Source organism: Pseudochaenichthys georgianus, chromosome 14 (genome assembly GCF_902827115.2).
Source record: "Pseudochaenichthys georgianus chromosome 14, fPseGeo1.2, whole genome shotgun sequence".
NCBI classification, from domain to species: Eukaryota; Metazoa; Chordata; class Actinopteri; order Perciformes; family Channichthyidae; genus Pseudochaenichthys; species Pseudochaenichthys georgianus.
The window spans coordinates 26,390,371-26,415,120 of NC_047516.1; the positions used below are offsets into that span (position 1 = coordinate 26,390,371).

Consider the following 24,750-nt stretch of genomic DNA (forward strand, 5'->3'; position numbering starts at 1 on the left):
GGCGCGTCCCGCACTATAAAAGTCGGGTGTAGTACCACTACGCATTACATTCTTTCTAGGAGAGAGAGAGCCTCTCTCTCCAGAATATGGGTTGACTCTCTCTGGGCTTGTGAAAACAGATAAAGTATAACTGTTTTGAGAAGCCCAGGTAGATGTCGTGAGTATCTCCTGCTGTATGCTCCTTAGAGCCAGCTGAGATGTCACGCTTACGGCTCCAGCCGGCACTGCGCATGACGGTGGTGCCCTTACGGCCCCAGCCGGCACTGCGCATGCGCGTGACGGTGGTGCCCTTAAAGCCCCAGCCGGCACTGCGCGTGGTGGTGGTGCCTTCATAGACCCGTCAATAATCCGCCTTTTGAGAGATGCCGTAGCTGCTCTCAAAAGGGGAAGAATTGGCGGGCTGTTTATTGGTTTTATTGATTTTCTTTTAATTTTTTTTAGCTGCGCCCTCGGCCTGAAGCCTGATGCGTCAGCGGCAAATGTTTTATGACAGAGGAATCAATCAGCATGTGACATGTGTTTGTGCGGACTTGAAGATGGTGTTTAGGCATCTAAAGAAGGAGGGGCTGTCACGCCGCTCGCTTCTTCTTCCTCGACTGCTGGCCGAAATTCTGGGTTGGCTGAGCCTGAGCTGCAGCCGGAACCGGAGATTTTCTCGGCCAACTTGCCCTTGTCTCCAGCCTGGGCTGGGGACTCGGGGTGGGCTGCGACCTCTGCTTGACCGGTGCTTTGAACCGGGCAGAGTTCGCTTGGGTGAAGGACTGCTGCTGCGAGGGCAGCGGCTGGACCCTTCGAGGGAGGCAGAGGTGGAGTGCCTCGTCCTCCTTCTTCTTCGTCTTGCACCTCCTTTGCATGGAGGCGAGAGCGGAGCCGAAAATTCCCTCGGGAACGATGGGCATATCCAGCACATCTTCCCTTTCTCGGTCCGGGAGGTTGGTGAGGTTGAGCCATCTCGCTCTTTCCTGCACCACCATGATCCCCATGACCTTGCCCGTGGCCTGGACGGCGCAGCGCTGGACACGGAGGCAAATGTCCGTGACCGCTGCCATCTCGTCCAGAGTGGCTGCTCCCGGGCTACCCAACAGGTCCTCGCAGAGCTCCGCTTGGTAGGCAGTTAGCAGCGAGGACACGTTCAGGGCCCTGGCGGACAGCGCTGCAGCTTTATAGGACTTTTCAGTCATTGTGGACTGAAAGCGGTCCGCTTTTGCTGGCAGCGTGGGGTTCCTGCTCGGTGAGGGGCCCACCTTCGGTAGAAGGTGGGCCGCCACCAGCGGTTCCATGGGCGGTATGCGGAGCAGGCCGAGCCTCTCCATTCCATCGCAATCCAGGGAGGAGGCACCCTGGATTGGGACCTTGTTGCTGAAGGGCCGGTCTCTCCACGAGATTTCTGGAAACACCGGGAGGAGTTGCCTCCCTTTGGCCGCTGTTTGGGGAAGATGCTTCCCCTTGTAGCGGGACCTGGAGGTCTCCTTGGCCATTTCAGGCCACGGAACGTTGAGTCTGACCGCAACGCGTTTGCACACGGCCTGCAGGTCCATGCTCAGACCGGGCGAAGCTGGTGTGCTGTCGCCCGGGAGAGCAGCCCTCGCTCCAGGGCCGATGACATGAAGGTGTCCTCTTCTTGGTCATCCGACTCGGACAGGAGGAACGCCAGGGCGTCCCCCTCATAGTCCAACTCGAGGACATCCTCCGCGGTGAGACCATGGTGAGGTCCAACCGGGAGCCCCAGCTTGGTGTCTTGTCGTCACCGGGTCCCGGCCTGTCAGGGCGCGGGATCCCGGTTCTGAGGCCATCGCTGACGATGAGCCCCAGACCGACACAGAGAGGGGTTCGCTCTCTGTGGCAGACGCCCCCGTGTCTTGACTGCCGGCCGGCCGGTCCATGGACATGGGGGGGTCCTGTTCCGACAGGCTAGCTTGCCTCGCTAGCCGTAGGCGGAGGCTCTTGACGGTGAAGCGGACACAATGTCCGCATGAGCCGGGGTTGTCGATAGCGCCTCGGGCGTGTTCCAGCCCGAGGCAGGACGAACAGACCTGGTGTGTGTCTGTGCCCGAGATCTTCAACCCGCAGCCGCAGAGTCGAGCCACCGAGTCCCTGACTCCTCTGGTGTGAGGGAGAGGGGCGTCCATCTTTGTCGCCTCGTGGCGTGGAGAGGGCCCGCTCTCGACTGGTGGGACGGGAAAAAAAGGTATTACCACCTTGTCCTTAATCCGGGGAAAGAGGACGGTGTGGGTCTTTTAATCCCAGAGAATACTGACTGGTGTGGCAGTATGCTCCTCTTTTAATCCTTTTCCCCTCCGTGGGGAAGAGAAAAGAAAAAACTTCCTCGCTACCGTGGTGTCAGTAGAGAGCCTACCTTACTTTCTCGTAGAGAAGGGCGAGGTCGATTTTTAAGTACTAACAGCGTTAGTACTACCGTCTTCCTGCGAAGCAGAAGGAGTAGCCGGCGAGTAGCCGGCGAGCGCCCATCGACCGAAAAAGTATTTGGGTTCAGTCTGTGGACAGTGAAGCTTGCCCGGCTACTGTAGAGATGTGCTCTGAAGCGAGAAGAGGTGTTTGAATGACGCATGTGTTGTGGCGCAAGCTACTTATAGGGGGTGATTTCTGACACACTTTCTAAATAATAAAAAGGAAGTTCATATTTATCTTACTGCATGCAGTGTTTCCCCTACCATTGTCTTGGAGGGGCGCTGCGCCCCGCCAACGGAGCCCCGCGCCCCCCCTGAAATTCAAGGTGTTTAAAAAATATATATTTATTTTTGTATCTATATATATATATATATAGCACCAAATTGCAACTAATCTATATCTACTGTCACTTTTCACATTGAACATGTGGTCTTTTATTAAATAAACCAAATGCTTTCATTTTAAGTTGTGAGTTTAGTGTTGTTGACCCCTAAAAAATATATATCCCAATGACTTACTTTTGTGCAAGTCAAGTAATTGTTGACTGATTGTTTTAGCTTTGCTCTTTACTTTGAGGGAGATTTCCAAAGTGAAACTACAATGAAAGTTTTTCACCAAATTGTAAACGGGATAAGAAGCTGTGCAATAAAAGTTTATTGTGGCACTTCTCCACTAAGCTTGTGTATACCTCTGGTGGTGCAGTTGTATACTGTTTACAGAGAAACTGTGGTGGTGTTCTTTCCAAATGTTGACATGGAATCAAATCAAAGTCCAAATCTGGATTTCATTTAAGGCCTATTATTAAGTTTTATAGACAGGAAGAAAAACAGTGTTAGTCTTGTAAGTTAGTGGTGCTCTCGTATCGAGTGTTCTGATATTGTTTGACCCAGTTATAACAACTGTCCCATTTCCTCCAAATAGAACTACATGTCTGCTGGTACTTGACACCGTTCATCACACCCTCCACAGATAATCTTAAAAATAATCACCCAAAAAATAATACATATTTGTCAGAACCATCAGCTCTACAAAATGACTCTTAATCGTTTAAGCTTCTACAGAAAACATGATGTATTATAGGAGTTCTCTGAGGTCATGTGTGTTTCCTGTTTGTGGTTTAACCTCAGACTTGAAGAGAGGAATCAGATACTACATCAGGCAGGGAACTTGATATAACTCCTACAGCATAGGTTGCTGATAAAAAGTGGGCTACACTTTTTTTCTAAAGAATTAATATCAGCCAATTAAAGACATTTATCTGCAAAGTACAAACCTCGCTGACCACATACTTATAAATATCTATATATCATTTTGGATTGTAAATTATGGTTCCTTCTATTAATGCCTGTAGGGTTTCCATTTGTATAGCAATTTCATGGTGTAAATGAAGTTAGGAGGCATTTCAGCCCACAACTGGAACATATGGTGGGAAACACATAATGCTTAAGTGAGATTATTCATATATATTATTTTAAACAGCTTCATTTGAATATCTACATAGGAACATCATTTATAAACAGATAACATCTAAAGATAACTGATTGTGTACCAGTATCGACCTTTAAAACAAAGATATCAGTGCAACTCTATAAAATATGCACAACAGCAGCTCCAGCAAGGAGCACCAAGTTCTGTCATGAACCCAGTGACACCACAACCTGCAGTAGCACCCTCGCTCACTAGAGGGTGACATTGTACATCAAATCCTTCTGAGAAAGTGAACTGGGCCAGAGAGAGTAGCAAAAAACTCTCAAATTACATTTGGGAGCACCAGAATTTGGCTTTTAAAAACAGCAGTGTGGAGGACACACACTTCAATGTTTCCAGTTCAGCTCCACAGGGCGAGGGTATAAAAGTGTGACAGTGGACTCTCTGATGACAGATGGACAGAGAGGGCAAGCAGATGTTCTGGGACCCATATCTGTTCATCACTAGAGACCCAACACCTCCCCTCTCTAGAAATGGAGCAAAAACACTCAGAGGCAGATAGAGTTGGGGGGTAACAACAGAAGAGAGAGGAAAGGGGGGAGTACAGGGGGTTCTAAGCAAAGGAGAGACATAGAAAAAGAGTACAAGTAACATGAGGGAGTGTAAGAGAGGGTGAGAGTGAGCCACGCAGTGGGGAGCAGAAAGAACCCAGAGAAGGGGAGGGAGTGTGTTCCTATCCCCGTGTGCACTCAGTCAGAGGGGTCAGTGAGTGCGATTGTTCCTAGACTGCCTGTCAAAACAGTGCGGCTACCACAGCGTCTATTCATCTCCACCCCACTTTGAAAAGCATGCGCTCACAAACCCATACGAACTCCCGTATGCATGTGCAAATGCATAAGGAGCCTCCAAAAGCTTTTAATAATGCTCTTGCTAAAGCCTTAGCAACAACCTAACAACAGCATCAACACACAAGTCCTTTCAGAACTGCGTCACTGCACCAACACCATCAGCGACTGTGTTTGTGTTCAGCTCTGCCATAAACATGAACAGGCAAGTGAACAACTGCACTGTGAAAGTGGCATACAACTTGTTGTGGAGGCACAGGAAAAAAAATGTTCTTACCAGGTAGAGAAGGAAGGTGTGAAGGCCGGTGCCAAGACCAACCGAGGAGAGGATGCCCAGGCCGACCCAGTAGGTGCACCACAGCGTCTTCTTCTCCATGTAGAGCACATACTGCAGAGGCCAGAAAGAGGGACGGTCAACCACATGGCAGAGACACATGCACAGAGTGAGGAAAACAAGAAGGAGGGGGGGCACAGAGAGGAGAAGGGAAGAGACAGAGTGAAAGAAGGTAAGAAAGTGAAAGTGTGCAAAACAGAGGGCACTTAAAAAGGTGGGTGAGGGCAAGTGAGTGGTAGAGAAAGAGAGGGAGAGAGTGAGAGAGACCTTTCGAGACAAAGGTTGTTGAGTTTAGAGGACACAGCCGAAGGGTAGGAGTGTTCAGCACACTGACAGAAGAACAGAACCATTATTCTTATTGGTGGCAGACAGCTCTTACACAACTATAATGTAAGGCAAGCCAAGATTCAGTCTATCACCATGTTTCTCTTTTTCCTGTTGATCCACAACTATCACTCAATCCATCACTCTGTTTACACCTCCTCCCTTGAGCGTAGGCAGGTCATTTTCAGGAGGAAGCACGGAGTGAGTAGATTACGGGAAGAAGTGAGGGGACTGAGGGGTGGAGGGGATCGGGGGGTGTGGTAGGCTCTGACCGAAGACTGCATTTCCCTGGAAACCCCACATACTGCATGTCTCCCCTTGCTGGAAAGTGCAGTGCCAGCCTTGGGCGATTGTTACGTGAAGTTATTGAGAAGTGATTGCGCAAATTCCGAGTATCTGCGTAAAACTGTGAAAAAAAACGTTTTATGGCAGTGGGTTTCAAAATACTTCAGCACATGTCAGGAAAGAACCAAAAAAGTGGGAAAAAAGGGAAAGGGTTCAGAGTCTGTTCACAGTCACACCTCCAGTAATTTTCCCCGGACATAAGAGATTAGCAGCTACCACTGTGCTTTATGGGAAGTTAATAATTAAACTAACTTGATGTGTGCAGACAGGCATACAGTTTCTAGAGATGATGTTTATTCTGCGAAACAAATCCCAATATTACAATAAAAAATGATGTGCATTATAATCTGACTTAATCTGTCACTATGCACAACCTAAATGCAAAATGTAAATGACTGCATGAAAACGTTAGTGCTGCATGAGTGTTTAAAGGAAACTTTAACAAGGTAAGGAGGAATCATACAACTAACCCTTCAATCGATAGTCACCCGCTCCAATCTCGTAGGTACAGGCGCCCCTTATACTGTGTGTGTATTAAATTCACTATAATTAAAGGTGGTGAAAAAGGTAGGAAACTGTAACCACAACATACATAACATTAGTTTCACTATAGCCTCCCTTTAAAAAGCTAGAATGTATGATTCATGTCAGCCTAACATTTTTCATTATTTAGTCACCTTCTGGTGTGTTCCTTCAACACTGTAGGCAATGAGGAGGAGGATAAGCAGTATCAGCAGTCCAAACAGAGTCTGTCTTTGCTCCCAGAGCCTGGGTGAAGAGAAAGAGGAGAAAAATGATGGATGCAAAGGAGGCATGTATGATTTGGTGCACAAAAGAGAAGAAAGATGGTGAGTAGGGAAGATAAAGTTTCAGGGCAGATGAAGTAAGATGAGGAATCATTTAAGTAATTATGAGGCAGTATTAGTAAAAGAAAAGGTATAATTTGAGGAAAACAGTGGACATCTGTTGGGAATTAATCATTACAACCATAGGTTACACAAACAAGAGTGGCATGTTTTCAGTAGGATAAGTATTCGAGTTGGTAAAACACATAGAAGCTATGGGTCAAAAGCTCCCCCTTGTGGCAACAGAAAATTGTGGTTTTAGTGGTCGAATGTTAAAAAATAATAATTGATTAAAGAGAAACATCGGTAATGTTATTTATAATTATTATAAAATGTTGAGGTCAATGGCTGGATATACATGTTTTAATTTAGCTTTGCTGTCAGTTGAGGCCACAATGCGGGGATAGCTCTATATTGAAATACCAAGTGCCGCTGAAACACGTGTATTAGGCACGTGTACATGGCCATGGTTGTCACACTGCTTAAAGGTCACATGTCATGGCCATTTCCACTGGGGATGCACGATATTGGGTTTTTGAAACCGATACCGATAACTTCCTGCTTCTCAAGACCGATACCGATAACCGATAATACAAAAAGATTTACGCCACTAATTATTTTAACGCGATTAACGCATGTGTATTTTTTTTCCTTGGCCGCCCTGTAGTTTCAGAGCGCATCGAGTTTAAAATACCATCTACAAGCTGATGCTGACAGCCCCGCTCCTGCCGCCTGCTTGTGGCAGACCACACTTCCACGCTCACCGGCAGGCACCGACTTGCCATCTGGAGGACCGGGAGGGTGCGTGTATGTGTGGCCCGAGCGAGCAAAAAATATATTGTATATTATCGGGGCTATTAATACTGGTATCGGGTTTATCGGGATGACGTCATAATTCCTAATATCGGACCGATAATTATCGTGCATCCCTAATTTCCACTGATCATAATTCCATTATTGTGGTCTACTAGAATAGATTTATACTGTGCAATTTTCCAAACTCACATTGGTTTCGTACACGTAACAGCACCGTGCGTTCATGACAGCATGGTAATGGCTTGTTATTATGCAGTTAGCAGCTAGCGGCTAATGTACACATCAATCGTTATGTACTTCTATTATGCTGTAACAGGATCTAGTGATATCCAACAGAGCTTCATTTAGCATGAAAGAATTATTGCACTGTATATATATATATATATATATATAGCCTATATATATATACAATGTTTCCCCTAGGATGGAGTCATAGCAGCGGTGCTAAGGCATGTGGGCCCAGTATAATGTGAGCGCGGAGCGCATGGAATTTTTTAGTGTGTGCGTGTGCGAAGTGCGCCACGCCAATTTGTTTCTATGTGTCAGCACAAGAAAGGCTCTTGAGGCCTAGTACCAGGGCCGGTTCTAGCTAATTTGCTGCCCTAGATTTTATATGTAAAGAATAAATGAAAAATCTCTACAAAAGGCAAATACACTACAAAAAACAGAAACTTGTTGACATAGGTCATATCCGTCAAAATGGCTTCAAATGTATTCAGTATTGTATGAGCTTGTTTTAATTGGGGGGTGGACGTCACATCCTCTAGGGGGGTCCGGGGGTATGCCCCCCCCGGGAAGATTTTGTTTTAACATTTTAAAGTAAAATGCTTCAATCTGGTGCACTTTGAGCACACAATTACTAGAGACCTGATCTAGGGGGTACAACTCTAAAACACCCATATGAAAAAGATCGGTTTACATTTTAATAATCAAATAAGTATGTGAACATAACCAATAACCCACCATAGCCAATAACAAATACATGTCACTTATTTTATTTTTGTTGTTCATTCATATCTTATTTGACCTAGTTAACATTTATTTATGCATATTTTTGTATCTCTCCAACTTTAAACGATATTTTTGGTTTACTGTCCTATAGTATACATTGGAATGATTTCAAACCTGTTTTTATTTATCCTAATAATTATAAAGGAGTGCCTTGAAAATATGTGTTTACATAATTTGTGGTCAAAACGTTTGAGACCCACTGAGATAACTTAGACTGAAATGAACTATCTAAACACTGAGTCCTTTACCTCACTGAGCCTCTCAGTCTGACAGGAGAGCTCTCCTCCACCCTGGTTGTAGGGTATATCTACTTCTTATATCCGTTAGCGCAGCTAGCACCAGATTCTAATAACAACAGCGCCGGTACCGGTGTGCCCTCTCTCCCTCGCTCGCTCTCTCGCTCCCACTTTGGCTGTGAGCTGCAGTCGCCTGATAAGCCAACATCCCCCACTTTCATCACTTACAGCGCCTATCGTACAGGGCAAATGGAAAGTGTAACCGGGGTTACATTTACTTAATTATGAATGTTGTTACATCAAGGCCGAAAATTAGGATGAGCGCCAATGGTAAAAAATGTTTTTTCCCTCCCAGAGCTACCAGTGCAGCGCCCCCCAGATCTGGTGCCCTATACCAAAAATCGGCCCTGCCTAGTACATACAGTGGCAATGTCTCAACATTTAGCAAAAATACACCTTTATTGAACATACAGTAACACAAATACTACAAATCCACATAACAAACAATCAAAAATGAAAAAGGGTCGCCACTTATTATTATTTAAAAAAAAATTTAAATGATTTTTTTTCTTTTTTTGGGTACCTAGCTGGCGCCCCTAGCAGTGGCGCGCATATTTCAGCAGCGGCGCTGCGCCGCCACTATTTGTATATAGGGGAAACACTGATATATATATACAGTGCAATAAACTTGTTAGTGCAATAAGATGAACGTGCCGGGCAGCGCGGTCCCGTGGGTTAGATGCGCGTTCATAATGCAGAGGGAAATAACTCTCAGAATAACGTTATTAGCACATTTTTACAACTTGAGGAACGAATGTTTTTAATAAGGGCTATATAAGTGATCATACTGGGTTGTTTATTTAGTTTAAAAAAAAAGTATCCAACGAGTTACAGACCACTCTTTCCCCATGTAAGTCAATGGGAAAAAGTGTTTCTGGGCCCAGCAACCAAACGGAAGTGTAGTACCGCCGTTTGGCCAGCACGAATATTCTCATCAGACTCCGGCGCACTTCCTGGGGGCTTGGCTAAGCTCCGTGGAGGTGTGATTTCCTTGTTTAGCGATACACAGCGAAACACAGCCAAACTCACCCTGAGCACACACAAAGTCACAGCCGAAGTAAAAACAATAAGTGTGGCTTGATATTGAGTAAGAAAGAGGTTGATAAACGCTGTGAGAATGGGTCTGCAGAGAGAATTTCGCCGCGATCACAACTGCCTGTTATCAGCCTGCAGCCAGGGAGGAGAAATCAGCAGAGCTGCATGCACTGAGTGTGTGAGGAAGTCCGTGGATTGGTCCATTTGGAACAATCAGTCGGGGCTTAACGTAACGGCTCCGCGGACGTAACGTAACGGCTCCACGGATTGGTCCATTTCGTTCCGGGGACGACATGACATCATGATGTACCCGGAAGAATGAAATGGACAGTGACGTGTCTCCAACGAGGCGTTTTTGGGAGGTATTTTCTGTTTTAGAGTTTTACTCCCTACATGGTGTACTTTGAGGATTTTGACTCTGCACACCGTTTACATGCATAAAAACCTTCATAACACACAAGGGGACGGGCAATAACCGGAAAAGCATGACATGTCACCTTTAAATAAAAATAAAGACACTCGAGGACGTATTAATAAGAGGCGGTACATAACTTTAAGAAAGTAGGCTAACTACGCAGTTACCAGTTGTGCAACAAGTTAATGCATTTCAATATTGCAATTTAGCTAGCAGTGACAGAAAGCAACTAAGGCTGTAATATTTAAAGTACCATTACTTAAGTGACTCAAAGATACACGTGTTATGTACGAATGTTTTCAATTTTCCTGCTATTACTCTTATGTTCTTTTACGTAAGAATTTTAATAAAGCGACCTCTCACATCAGCATCACACTGCTAACATTATCTGGCTAACTTTCGCTAGCTAGCAGTGTGAAGCTAATGTGTGTTGTTTTAAGCTAACAGTATCTTTGGCCGTAATTTGTTTTAGCGGAGCGCTGTCCTCGGGTTCAGGAAATTGACGTTATACAAAATAAGCTAGCTAGATAGGTTTTATTACAGTTGGTCTGGATTTCGAAATATAATTTATAAACCTACCAGTGTGTTGTGGTCGTCGAGTGAAAAACGTGCGAACCCGGACTGCGGTCAACTCTATGGAAAGCCCAAAGTGAGTTGACCTTTAAAACTATTGAGAGTGGGACAATCCCGTATCTCAGTTGGGAGGCTATTCCAGAAAGAGCTGCACATTTTGTCCAAAAGTGGTCCGTCCACGGTGGACTTCACAGTCTCCTCTGGTTTCTGACCGAGTGCAGCGTCCAGTGTGTTTTTGTGGATGAATTCCCCTAAGGGAGTGGCCAGTCCATGTAAACATTTTTAAAAAAAACACATGCTTTTAAAAGACTTAAAATTGTCGAAACTCAAGAAATTGTGTTTTTCAAGGATGGTACAGTGGTGGTATGAATTTGGCTTTCTGTCTGTCAAAAACCTTGATAGCTCTCTTGTACTGCTGTTCTATCTGTTTAAGGTGTGTGGCACAAGCAAACGACCAGTTTGTAAAACAGTATTCAATGTGTGATAGAATCATACAGTGGCGGTATGACTTTGCAGCATTGACAGTTAAGAAAGGTCTAATTTGTTTAACATTTTGCAAGTTGAATTTAATGGTATTGGATACTCAAGTTCGAGTCCAATATGACTCCAAGATACTTGAACTGGGTAGAGACTAGTTCTATTTCTGCTCCGTTTAAAAACACATTGGATCCTTCGATTTTGACTAGTCGTTTACTGAACATCATGCATACTGTTTGTTTTTTTACATTTAACTGTAAGCAAATGTTATTCAGCCAGGGTTGCACCTTGTCCAATGCATTGGAGAGACAGGATGTGGTTATTTCAGTCTTTTTCCGCATCATTGGCATACATTTGCACATTCAAGCAATACTGTTTACTCTACTGTAATATGTGTGCTTTCTCAATATGTAAGGCGTTTCATCTTTAAACTGGTCTCTCATGGACAGCATAAATTGTATTAGACTTGTATTGTGTATTTTGTTTTTAAATACATGGTTAACAGTAATTTGACCACAATGATTCTATACAAAATAACAGCCTCTCACATACCAACATCCCAATCCTCCCTTTGTCTCCATTTACAGAGCCTGAGGACATTACAATACATTACAAACCACTTTAACATTTAGGATAAACTTCTCTGTGTGCTCGTAATGTGTTCGCATGTACCCCCTGCAGCTTGACACCATGTGTTTTGGTGTTTGTGAACAGCAGCTTCTCTCAGTCAGAACACTGCTCATGGTGCTTGCGGCTCACCACATCCTCTTGTAGTTTAGAAAATAAACACGTTGTCCTCACACACTTAACCACAGAGGCCTCCCTGAGCGTACACTCTGACCTTCTTATAGGCCCCCGTGTCAACAAAGATTACTTGGTGTGTAAAAAACATGTTGTTCAGCTATAGGAACTTTTTCATAACAGCAAACTCTGATGCTGTCTGTTCTGATGCTGTATCTTTTGTGTGTGAGGTGGCATCAGTTAGTGAGATGGAAACACCTTGCCAGCTCTACCAGTCTGAGGAGTTATGAGGGGAAACAGTTATATATAATACAGACCTTTGTGCTGTATTATATAGGTTCTGCGACAAATCTGACTGAAGATTAAACTATGAGGGAGAAGGCTTTTTAGGTTGAGAGCACTGAGACAATCAAGGTCACCTCCTGTCTGGTTATAGATTTGTACTTTTGTGTGCGAGGGAAGCAGTTTGCTTTTATTTTTACAACCAGCGTATCCTCTTTCTGCCTGCAATAAACACACAGCACGAGCACCTCGTTAGATAAAACTGACAGCAAAAATACTGCTTATATGCTGTCGTCCCTATAGTTACATAACACATGAATAATACATATTTAAATGTATTTAAATTGTTTAAAATATGCTTTTACAGTTAAACCGGTATTTTCCTTTTTTCAGTTTCTCTCTTTATTGATTTTTGACTCACACACTTTTATTAAACATAGTAAGTACATTTACTCAGGTTCTCTACTGAAGCACTATTTTGAGGTTCTTTTTTTTAGTAACTCCCTTAGTAAATAACAAACATAACTTAACGAGCCGCAACTTTAACGGGATACAAATACATTTATGCATCAATTCTTCTGGAATGGGCCATTCTGCAGAATGAGTATTTTTCTACTTATATTGTACATTTTGATGCTACTATTTTTTTATTAGGGTTTTTTGAATTTTGAATACAGGACTTTTTCAATGCATGAACTTTCCACATGTGGTATTACAACTTTTACTAAGTAAGAGATCTGAGTGCTACCACCACTATAACACCCATCCTCTCACCTCTTCAGCCACTCTTCAATGGTGATAAGCAGTTCCAGAGTGAAGTAGTGTAGTGTGAGCAGAGGATTCCTCCATAACACCAGAGATTCCCTCTCCTCCCTGTCCCTCTGTTTCCTCTCATCCACAGACAGCTGCCAGTCTAGCCGCACAGCGTGTGTATGACAAGAACACAAACAAAAAATATACAAGGAATTACATTTTTAAATCATGAGAATAACAAAACAACTTTTAAATACAAGGCATTTTAATGCACTGATAATACAAGTTTCTTTAAGTGTGGTTATGACCACCTACCCATTGGATGTGTTTCGTTTTTACCTGTCAGCTCTCCGTTTTCCTTCACAGCAAGATGCCTCTGAGGTTGTTCACCTTGTATCCCACACTCTGCCATCTCATTCACCTGGAAGGAGTCCTGCTGAGAGAAGAAACGGGCCTTCAGCACAGAATTACACACTCCATAAATTAGATACGGCTGCGGGCCCAAAACAAATATAGACTTACACACCACAGCACACCCACACTGTCTGCGTACACACTGTGTACACACCGAGCAGTCAGTACTTTCCTGCTCCTGCAACCTGCAGAATAAAAGTAACCTGCTAGGAGGTGCATGACCTAATGAGTACTGAGGTAAGTCTTGTTAGTTTTTCTGTGTGTACAAATGATTATTAATTCACCCCCCCCCTGGTGATCAAATGGCGTACATGGGAACCAATGGTAATGAGTTTAAATAATGGGTGAAAGAGAAGGACAAGATTTTGCTTTTAGTTTCTTCATTACATATCCTCAAAGAAAATCCACACGCACACTCTGTGTCTCACTTCAGAGCCTGAGGAATTTGTCAGTGAGCAGTGAGATGGGGACTCTGACACGGAGGTATGCTGTCCACCATCTGGAGGAATTGTCAGTCACTCTCTCTGTCCCGTGCCCTAGGCCTGCTGGGCATCTAGCTTCTGTTTCCATGCATCCACACTCTCTGAGCTGTCAGGCGACAAGCTGCACAGTTTTGATATCACAGCAGGCCATGATGCCTGTTAAAAATTTGATGGAAATATTCTGAGGTTTTGGTCAAATTCAAATGATTCCTGCAATGACTTTCTTCCATTTTATTTATCTTGTTGTGACTCTTAAGGTCCAACATGTGGTTGTGTTTTATCCCAAAGGACGGACACACACACGGTGAATGAGACTGTGGGTACTTCAAAGTCTGGTGCAAGTGAAGTGTCACACAGTGGAAAGAAAATAAATATATTTGACGGTTAGACTGCAAGGCATTTGAAGAGCTAGCTACTCCTGACCATCTCAGGGAACCACAAACAAAAGCGTTTTTATCACAGACGTTAAACCTCAAAGACACTCGCACTAGAACCACAAGCTCTTTTATACACCCTGCCCATGCACATATGAGAACAAAACAGTTTCATAACAATACTACTGCCTTTGTGAAGCACAGCACTGCTCCAACACTTGATTGCGCAATCGCTTCAACCAAAACAAACCAGACCTGTTGAGTAACTCTTCAGGGAGGGACAATGAGAACCTGAATAGAGAGCACTTACACTTCAGGATGAGACATTTGATAAGCAGTAATTCATTCTCACAGTTAAAAAGAGACAACAACAGTGTACTGGAGAGAGATTAACCATTCGCAGTGTAAAAACAAAGCAGGGCTGTAATGTAACAGATGTATTTGAGCAGTGCATCATGCAGAAGGTAAACTCACCGTTAAGCTGATCCAAGTTAAGATCAAATAAAACCTGAGATGGAGCTGCACTGCAAATGCTAAAGTATGCTGCACATGATCTGCATCATAACTTGAGTGCAGGGTGTGGTGATGGAGGGGGCCAGTGAGGGATGCAGCACTGATACAGAGTTGTCGGGGGAGGGGACAGCAGGCTGACAGAAGAGAGACACAGAAAGAAAGAGGGTGAGATTTCATCATTTGCCTGCATGGTACTACCTCCAGAGAGCCAGTCTAATTAAAGTGTCTATAAATAAGTGGATCACTTTCCTGGAGCGCACTTCTAACACTTGCCTGTCCTCAGTAGGTTTCACAAACACTGTGAATGAATGGCATCTGGGCAAAGAGTGCTCAGCTAATTCCCAAAGGGAAACACATAAAACGCCTCAGGACATCACATTTTTCAGGTCATAACTAGAGATGGAACCGTAAGTCGCCATGTTTAAATATGAGCATCATCTTGTTTATCAGAGTACAACAGGTATTTATATAGTGTTTTCTAGTGAGAAGTGTTGTTTAAAGTTACTTTATCTTGGGACTTAATTGAGATGTGATTGGAGAAGCGATTCTGTCTCTTTACGACATAGAACTTAAATGACTGTACTCTAGACTTCTGGGTATATCATCCATGTTTTGGATCCAGAAGTCTTAGAACTGAAATCAGGTCAGTTCCCCTGCTAATATGTAATTTAGTTATTTTAAGAGGTTTAAAAGATAGAAGTTGTCAAACTAGAGACCAATGCATAAAATAGTAATGGACACCAAAGCAGGAAAGAAGGACAACTCCACTGCAGTTCCAAGAGACAAAGTGCTGTTCCTTTTGTCACCAAAAACATTGTGTTATGGTTCTGCCCCAATAACAGTGTAGCCCAACAGCCTCCTTTGGTAGAAAACAGGTCAAAGAATACCATCTAACAATATATTTAAATAAGTAAATATTTCTAAACTCTGAAAACCCTTTTGAAATATCCATCTATTCACTCATTATGTTTCAATGTTTCCCAGGGTCATCACTTCACATTAATGTGACCAAGAAAATCTATTTGGTCTATCACTTCTCAGCCATCTGACAGTTATATATCCTTCATTTTTGATACATATACATTCACTGTTTTGTTTCTCTTCTCATGTTGATATGTATATCTGAACTGTTTTACATTTTATTTATTTATTTTATTATTTCTTATTCATGTGTAATGTCTTATCGACATGCTTCTGTGACGAAAACATTTACAAAATTGTCAATAAAGTATATCCCATCTTATTTTATTCATTTCATTTAATTTCAAACCTTTATTTAACCAGATTGGTCTCATTGAGATCATAGATCTCTTTTTCAAGGGAGACCTGCAGCATATAGGTTCCACATGAAACATAAAACAATAAAGGACATTATACATTATATTTACAGGATACATAGTTATAGACATTTACAAGTGCCCATTGTATCAGCAAGCATTTCATTTAGCCTAGCTTTAAACACATGCAGAGGAATGAGATTGCTCAATATTGCTTATTATAATGTTGTCCAGGTTTACAGCATCTTGCTGGATCATTGGGTCAGTGTTGTTCTGTGTCATTTCCAGTTAAAAAATGTATGCTCGAAAAAATTACATGGAGCCTCTCTGCATGCTGGCTGTTTTAAGTGTATGTAGAAAGGTATCAACGGCATGATTTAAACTAGTAGAAAGATAATCTAAAACGACATTGAGCATGATGAAATATTGTTGGGGGGGGGCAGAATAAACTGCATGTAAATGTGGGCAATGTAGGAAATACAGTTGAGTGTTAGTCTCAGGTGCCAGTAGTTCCTAGTTTTGCTCAATAGAGGACAGTGTTGGCCTAAGAATAGGCTAGTCTTGAACTGGCCGAACTGGTCTTGATAGGGGGAGAGGTCCTAAAGCAAGGCATCTAATCTGCTCTAAATGTAGTTAGAATACAAAATAATACACCACAATATTCGATATGGTACAAAAATACACTAAATTAAACAACAACAAAGTGTGTGTTTCAGATGTATTTCTCTTGAACAGAATCAACAGAACACACTCAGTCTGTAGTAAACATTTCCTAATGTGTCTGTTGCTCAAAGCATCGATACCACTATCAATATATAATATAGACAATTATATAAAGGACGCACACTCATCTTTTATTTTGAAAAGTGTTGGTGCCGTGACGTCATCACCAAGAGACCACACGCCTCATTCATACTGCTCCTGCTAGCACGTCGAACTAACCAGCAGGTATGAAACATAAATCAGTTTTAGCAATGCATTGGCAGGAAATGTTTGAACATGAGTCTAGTTGCTAAGAAAGTAATAGTTTGGTCCTGGTGTTGTGTTATTGTAAAGTAATAATAGGTCTTGTTTCTAACTAGGAAGCTAACGGTAGCAAGGCTTACTCCTGTTATAAAGTTAGTTAGCTAACGTTAGCTTTTTAACACGCGAAGTTTTAGTACAGATTGGTTAAATGTATATACAGTGTTGTGTTCAAAAACGGAACTAACTCTTTAGTCAGTTATTTATCTTGCCGTTTGTTAAAAAAACACTATTTATTGTGATGCCACTGTAAAGTCTATATACACTATTTAGCTATAGTAGCGTCAGCTCGTTTGCTCCTATAGTTGCCAGCTGTCTAACGTTAAACGCTTAATACGTTAACGTTAGAAAAAACAGAGGAATTCCTACAAACCTATACCTGGGTAAATAACTTAAAGCTACAAAAGTAGTGCGCTTAGGAACATTTAACCAATCTCAATTGGTTAACCAACATGGACTGTTATAACTTCTCCTTTTCCATGACAACAGGGGAATAAAGTAATATGATCAGATACCGAATGGACCTAGTGGTGATATGGTTGAGTCAACTGCTGCTTCTAATGTCTAGACTCAAACAAAATCTCCCCTCAGTGTATGTAACGGATTTAGATGTGATCTGAACTTGCCTTATTTTGTTCTGTTGTTTTTGCAGGGTCATCATCATGGACATGCTTTATGGTCCATTGGGCCTGGGTGTAGTAGCAGGGCTGGGCTGCGGGCTCCTCCTCGGCTGGCACCTTCGGGCTCGCTTAGGTCCAACATCCAAAACCTTGATGACAGCGATGGGGAACGGCACTGGTGAAGCGAATGTGATGGGAGAAGGAGGCGAGTTTAAGATGGTGTTAGTGGTCCGAAACGACCTGAAGATGGGCAAAGGGAAGGTGGCCGCCCAGTGCTCCCATGCTGCTGTATCTGCCTACAAACAGGTGCAGCGCAGGAACCCTGAGCTTCTCAAACAGTGGGAGTACTGCGGGCAGCCCAAGGTGGTGGTGAAGGTGCCCGATGAGGACACCCTGATTGATCTGCTGGGTCACGCCAAAGAAGTGGGGCTCCCTGTCAGCCTGATTCAGGACGCAGGAAGGACTCAGATCGCCCCTGGGTCCCGCACTGTACTGGGAGTGGGCCCAGGCCCAGCTGATCTCGTTGACAAGGTCACAGGAAACTTGAAGCTCTACTAGAGTTTGCATCTGTAGGACTTGCAAACAATGTCTTTATTGTTTAAACAAATTGCAATGAGTTTGTGTTTTTATAAAACAACAATCGACTCAGTTTCATACATGTAAAGTTTCAGATTTGGACACCTGCCGACTACCTTTGTTGGCTCTTGAATAGCAGCAGTAACTGCTTGATGCATACTATTTTACTGTGCTACTTCTGTGACAAAAACACCACACACTTTCCTCCTCTCTAAACAGTCTGCCAAGGTTTGTTTTTGAAGAGGAGCAGACATGACAATGATTGTTGATCTCATCAGAATCCCAGGACAATACAATTGAAACATTTTCAGTGCAGACATTTTGACTTGTCATGGGAAAATCACCTAAACATTGGATTGGTACTGTGTATATAATGAGTGTTGGAGAACCCATTCCTGTCAGCTGGTATGCAAATAGCAGTGCCTTAGAATTGTCTAGCATAATTGAGATCAGTACTGCATTATTTTTGCAGTGGAGCTGAACAACGATGTCATATGAATATTATGTCACTGAATTGATTTGTTTAGTTATACAACTCTGAAGTATATTAAAAAATGTTGTAAGTCTTGCATTTACGCCTTCGTTTTTTTCATTCCCATGGCGCATTTGTCCCAATTTATGATGAAGCTCACCTCCTTAATTCATATTTAAACAGTGCTTCAAGTGAGGCATGTGGCGCTTTATGGTGAGCAGGTCTATAACTTGTTTAAATATCTGGAAGGTAAACCAGTAACCTTTTAAAAAAAAAAAAAATAGGAATATATATCGTTTCATATTGATAGCAGGCCCCTTAATTGAAACTGTAAAGAGCAAGAACTAGTGATAAAACTTGCAGTTAACACACTGCTTGAAATTGTTTAACCTTCTTAAACCCATCTTATCCTTTAACATATCTTATGAGCATCTACTTAAACCTTCTGAAATGTAACATTATAGCCTGACCGTTCAGCTGTTTGAAAATGAATGTTATGACTTGAAACAAGTTGAGAATGTGGACATTGCACAATGTAGACCAATTCGGAGGAGCACGTTGAAATCCAATCCAACATCAGAGTATCCAGCTAAGTCGAGACCAAAGAAATGAATGTAGTCTCTAAAACACTACTGAACTGTGTTGTAGACAAAGTGGTTTTACGATACTCTCACATTATCTCTGAGATTTGTCCGACATTCACTTCAACTGAATTTAGAAAGGAGTTTCCTGTTTCTTTGCAATATCCTGTCCTTTCAGACTCCCAAATTCAGCTTTGGTCTGCAAATATTTCTGCAAAAGTCAGCCAAAGGAAGTGCTGATACACTGTTTGGAAATGGAGAAGCCCTTATTCTAGTTGTCCGTATTCAATGTGGGTCTCATTCACCAACCGTTAGAAAAGAAAATCTTTAAAAACCCACCGAAGCAGTTTTCACAAAGATTCTGACATTACATTTCACAGAATCTACACACATGCTGGTGCAAAATACTTGTTTTTTTATTTATTCTACAACTGTTTTATATAGGATTTAAATAATATTTCGAATAAAGATTTTTTTTATTATTTTACGAAGCATTACAGCATTTTAAAATACACTTCAACACTGAACAATTTATATAATTTTTATTTTTGATCCACTCCTGACACTTCTAAACATGAGCTTGTTTGATGTTCACTTCCTGTAGAATTGTAGATTTAAGTACACATCCCTCTAGTCTCATGACCTTTTATGCAGATCAGAAGGGCATTAAATAATAATCAACTGGCGTGCATTTTCTATTTAAATGGGATTCATCACTATATCATCATATAGGAATTCTGCAGTTAAAGATTCATGATATAGGAATATATTGGTATTGTGGCTTTTGTGTAATATTACGTTGGAGTACAAACTACATGTCTTTCATACTTCCATCAGAACCCTGACGCTCCCTGACATTTTTGGGGGCTAAATGTTCAGCTATCTGATTGGACGGAAGTCAAATGTGACCTGCTGCTTTCTCCACCTACACAACACAACACAATCAGAACTTTCTTGACAAACAAGAAGCCTTTATTTTTAAGTGGAAAACAAAACCGCTGTTTCATTCATTATGATCCTGATTATGCACAATCAAGTATCTTAAGTGCACAATTTAAATCTAAAGGTAATTTAGATAAGAATATAAGTTCAAAGGAGTTAATGATTGATTTCCTGTATACACGCAAAAGCCTTTGATAAAAACTTCAAATTACCACCAAGTCCTGTGATACACCGTAGCGTGAAGGGGGTTGGGGGGGGGGCATGTTAGTCAAACAGGTCTGCAGTCCCTCCTGAGGTGGAATGGTCCCACGTTGGAGCAGTATTTAAAGCACATGGAAATGTCGTCTGAATGTTAATTTGTTTAGAGAGTCCTTCATAGGCTTTGCTGGAAAGAATGGAACTTTCCTGTAAATCATACGTAAAATACTCTCTTGTGTTTCAGCCAGACGTGTAAGTGTGTGTGTGGGGATGTGACTGGTAGTGTTTCAGGATTGTGGTCGTGGAAGCGGCGGTCTCATGTTCAAATATAGAAGAACAAGGAAGCGTTTTTTTTGTGTCTGAATATACAATAATTAAATGCATTTTACAGTCGGACAGAAGAAGCTGCTCACACACACATCAAAAGGAAGAGGTTCTACATTAATTTCTTTTCACTACAGAGTGCAAATCAGATGCTTCACAACAGACCATTTTTTTGTTTTAAACCGAGTAGAGGACTAGCTCTTCTCACAAGCCCCTCCCCATTGTACATAAACCATTTCCCATTCAAATAAAATAGACAAAAAGAAACAAATTAATCTAGTCGATACGGAATGTGAGAAAATTAATCTTTGTGATTCAACAGAAATAAAACTGAGTCCTTCATGACAAAAAAAGGAAAGAAAGAAAAACCGAAGAGAAAAGTTGTCTGTGCGGCCCCCCCGCTGCCTGTAGGGGGCAGACTGGCGCTCTGGTGAAGGACTGTGGGACACGGATGGATGTTTGCTCCAGCCTGCACGTGGAGAGAAGGTAATGAAGGGGGGGGGGGGTCTTTACATGCCGTAGCCAAAGCCTGGCTGAGCAGCTGGCGGAGCGAAGCCTGCGGGCGCCTGGTAGCCGTAGCCGTAGGGTTGCTGGGGAGCCACGGGGACGGTGGGGCCCGCCGTCAGCATCAGCTGGGGTGTGCCTGCAAGGGACACGCAGGGTTTAAAACAAGTGACTGGTATTCATATTCAACCAGAGCCTGTAAATGATCATAGTGCATCCTTATGGATCTTTTTTGGGAGACACTTAAGGTGAATGGGTTGATATATTTAACAAATAGATAAACATGAACGTTCCCCAGGTTAATCAATTTAAAAAAGGCACATTTTTTAAATATGGAAACGCTATCCTATTAAATATTTGCAATTCAAACACATTTGAAGGGGGCTTTTAAAAACGTTTAAATCTAAAAAAAACACAGCTGTTCTTGTTATGACAGTGAAATGGACACAGACATCATTAGAGGACGGTTACCGTAGACGATGGGTTGCGTCTCTGTTGCCTGCTCCTCCTCTTTCCTTACAGTCTCTGAGGTTTCTAGTTTGTCTACCTGCAAAGCAAAGAAATGATAGAATTTAGAACTGAACAACACCTAATGAGGACAACACCATCCCCGCCAAGTACAAGACAGATATATTTGTTAAAGAATCTTTCATGACAAAGGATGCTCATGTGGGTCGCCACGCATTGCAGATTTCACACAGTAGCATAACAATACAAATACAAATCATGATGAAAAACTTAAGGTGGTTGAACCAGTGGTAGTGGAGGTCTAGCTAATAAATACCATAACAAATAATTGCCTTTCCTCTGTCTGTGTGGCCTGGTTGACATTTACAATACAAACAGCCTTTTCTTTAAATAAAAAAACTGAAAGAACACAACAGGTAGCAAGTCAACGGGCAAAAGGCTGATATCTGCTGGTGAGGGGAGAGCAGCAGCAGCAGCCCCTGGATGCATGTTATATCTACAGACAATAGTCAAGGCTTCATTCAGATTCCCCATGCCTCTTCAGACACACGTTCAAAGCTCCACAGTAAACAGACACCGCATCATGCTCTGTGTGATGCACGGCTGGCAGTGAGTCAGAGGCTGCAACACTGAGATGCAGTTTGGCAGGGGGGTCTCAGGTCAGGTGCTCTCCATAGCTCCAGCCTTTCTACAGGGAGCCAGGCACATAAACAGCCTGCTGCTACGTATCAGCAAGAGACGTTTCCATGCATGCTTTATTCATATGACCAGGTGATTCACAACAACATACAGCTCATACTCATATCTGAGAATGGAACAGTTATGAAGGATGTGTCAAATATACTCTGCTTGCTCTACGTGCCATGTTGAAAATAGCTATAGCTAGAACATAAAAAGAAATGTGTCAAAAGTGTTGCTTCTCTCACTCCCTCCTCATAGTGACATTAAGAAATGGGCGAGCATGTGTCGCTTATGAACTGTGTTTTCACACTTAATTAAAAAAAATAATCCGGCTTCAAAACAACATCTCAGGTTGTCATTGAGAAACTTCCTGTTTCGACGGACCAATTTCACTTCAGCAGACCCCCTCAGATAATATCAGGACATTAAGATGAGGCCTTTCACAATTAAAGCTCTATAAAATGTCAAAATACAAGCAATGTTAGCGCTAAATTTGGTAAATAAAATACAAAAGGTTGTACACAAAAAGACATTTATAATTGTGTCCAACACATTCATTCATTTAGCAGGTTAAACAGTGTGACCTCTTCTCTGTTCTTAAAACCTGACATCCTGTGCCCAACGTGTTACTCATCCACAACACATCTATTACTATCCAATCCTGAAGCCAGTTGGATTTGCATGCATCCCCTGACTGGATTAGCATGTTGAGGTTTAATCTGTCTGAATATGCGAGGCACTACATATCTATACAGTTCCTAAACAGGCCTAATGTCAGCCTTCCGGTGTCTCTCTGACTGTGTCAAAGTGAGAGTGTAGCTAAAACCATGCACACTCAAAGCCCGAGCTCAACACTTTGAGATCAAAAATAGAGCATTTAGCTTTCACCTGTTCCTTAACTGCATCAACCTGGAAGAGAAGAGGTGCAGCATAAAGGAGACATTACAAATATTTCCCTGGAAAATTATTTGAGTATGTCAATTCAATACTTTCCACTGGAATTTAAGTCATAGATAAACAATGCTATCTTCATCTTTTTAATACTGAAATAATTCAGTTTGTTTCCAAAAAATGGTTTATGAAACGAAGATGGTTTTATAGATTAGACTCTAGAAATTCAAAGTACCCAAAAAATGATGGTAGGATTATAACTGATCAATGAATTTCTTAGTTGGAATAATAGATGGAATACTTGACTGCACTGTCTAAACATTTAAAACCAAGCATAGACTATAAAAGTATTGACTGCAGAAAAACAAAGTAAACTAAACCACGTTTGTGTGTATTGCTTTGATACACTGACATTCAAATCAAAATATTCCTCCTGAAAAACATGTGACCCACCTTGCTGAGGTACTCCCTCATGACCTGAATGAAGTATGGCATAGAGAAGTCCATGAGGTTGTGCCTCCAGGCGGTCTCCATCACCACGTCGGGCCGCAGCAGGTCGTAGCAGGAGAACAGGCAGGCGGCGAAACACTCCTTCTTGTCCTCCTGCAGGAACCAGGACAGCAGCTCCTCGGCCAGCTCCACGTCCTTCGACTCCGACGCGTACTGCATGGCGTCCTGCAGACAAGGCAGCACACAAAGGGTCAGGGAGGTTCTAAACAGTGTTAGAGACACATTGGTGAAGAAAGAAAAGGCACCTTGTAGAGCTTGTCCTTCTTGCACAGCTCCACACTCTGTTTCCAGCGGTTGTTGCCCTTGAAGAGGTACGCAGCGATCCGTCTGAACTCGATCAGCTCGTGCTTCTCCAGGCGCTGGGCCAGGGAGATGTTATCAAAGTTGTCGTAGGCGTCTATTGATGTCCTCAGTGCCTGAGTGTGAAGGGAAAGGAGAAGATTATTTAGTCAAAGAAGGACATTTAGGAAATAAAAAGATCAAACACTGTTGAAGGATCTCTTACCAGATAGTCCTCCTCTGTGATGAAGAGGTTGTTAAGTGCTTCATTGACTGATTTGTTGTTGTGGCTCTGTACTGACCGCATGTAGGGTTTGACCAGAGGCAGCTGTTTCACCTGTAGACACATGCACACTCATCATCTCACCAGCCAAGCTTCCATTCTAATTAAGCACACATTTATACAGAATGTCCAGAGAATCTGCGAAAGAACGCAGAAGGCATCTTTTCCGTCCAATAGGGTCGCTCGCCTATTTGTTAACTAATGGTTTGTTTTGTCAAGTTTCTGAATGCCTCTTTCCAAGAAATGATGAGCACATCTCTAGTAAACACAAGATTTCAGGTGGTGCTTTTGCATGATTCTTAGTCAAGGTTTTTAAAATCTGGTGATTAAATCAGCTAACTGATTAAATCATTTGAATGTTTGAAAACTAAGACCATTTTCAGTCGAGGACAGCCCTAACATCTAATGC

The 24,750-nt window shown here is 42.5% G+C and overlaps 3 protein-coding genes across 5 annotated transcripts in view; 1 reads left to right on the top strand and 2 right to left on the bottom strand.

Moving 5' to 3' along the window:
* The window catches only part of LOC117458586 (vacuole membrane protein 1-like), a 75,950-nt gene extending 61,192 nt beyond the window's left edge, over positions 1–14,758 (bottom strand). For 2 of the 3 annotated variants that reach the window (XM_034099172.2, XM_034099170.1), the window contains exons 1-5: positions 14,674–14,752; positions 13,269–13,362; positions 12,951–13,089; positions 6,363–6,453; positions 4,960–5,070 (exon numbers count right to left, since the gene is read on the bottom strand). In XM_034099172.2, the coding sequence (XP_033955063.1) occupies positions 4,960–5,070; positions 6,363–6,453; positions 12,951–13,089; positions 13,269–13,341 (414 nt within the window). In that variant the 5' untranslated portion in view covers positions 13,342–13,362; positions 14,674–14,752. Of the gene's footprint in view, positions 1–4,959; positions 5,071–6,362; positions 6,454–12,950; positions 13,090–13,268; positions 13,366–14,673 lie in introns of all 3 variants that reach the window. The other variant, XM_034099171.2, reaches the window with a different exon arrangement.
* Positions 14,759–16,861: 2,103 nt separating this feature from the next.
* ptrh2 (peptidyl-tRNA hydrolase 2) lies at positions 16,862–18,779 on the top strand. Its single transcript, XM_034098661.1, has 2 exons — positions 16,862–16,937; positions 17,665–18,779. Exon 2 carries the CDS (start codon positions 17,675–17,677, stop codon positions 18,188–18,190), a length of 516 nt encoding a protein of 171 aa, XP_033954552.1. The 5' UTR covers positions 16,862–16,937; positions 17,665–17,674; the 3' UTR covers positions 18,191–18,779.
* Positions 18,780–19,718: 939 nt separating this feature from the next.
* The window catches only part of cltca (clathrin, heavy chain a (Hc)), a 31,430-nt gene continuing 26,398 nt past the window's right edge, over positions 19,719–24,750 (bottom strand). The window contains exons 26-30 of the mRNA XM_071205540.1: positions 24,285–24,395; positions 24,025–24,195; positions 23,723–23,944; positions 21,701–21,776; positions 19,719–21,368 (exon numbers count right to left, since the gene is read on the bottom strand). Of these exons, the coding sequence (XP_071061641.1) occupies positions 21,235–21,368; positions 21,701–21,776; positions 23,723–23,944; positions 24,025–24,195; positions 24,285–24,395 (714 nt within the window). The 3' untranslated portion in view covers positions 19,719–21,234. The remainder of the gene's footprint in view (positions 21,369–21,700; positions 21,777–23,722; positions 23,945–24,024; positions 24,196–24,284; positions 24,396–24,750) is intronic.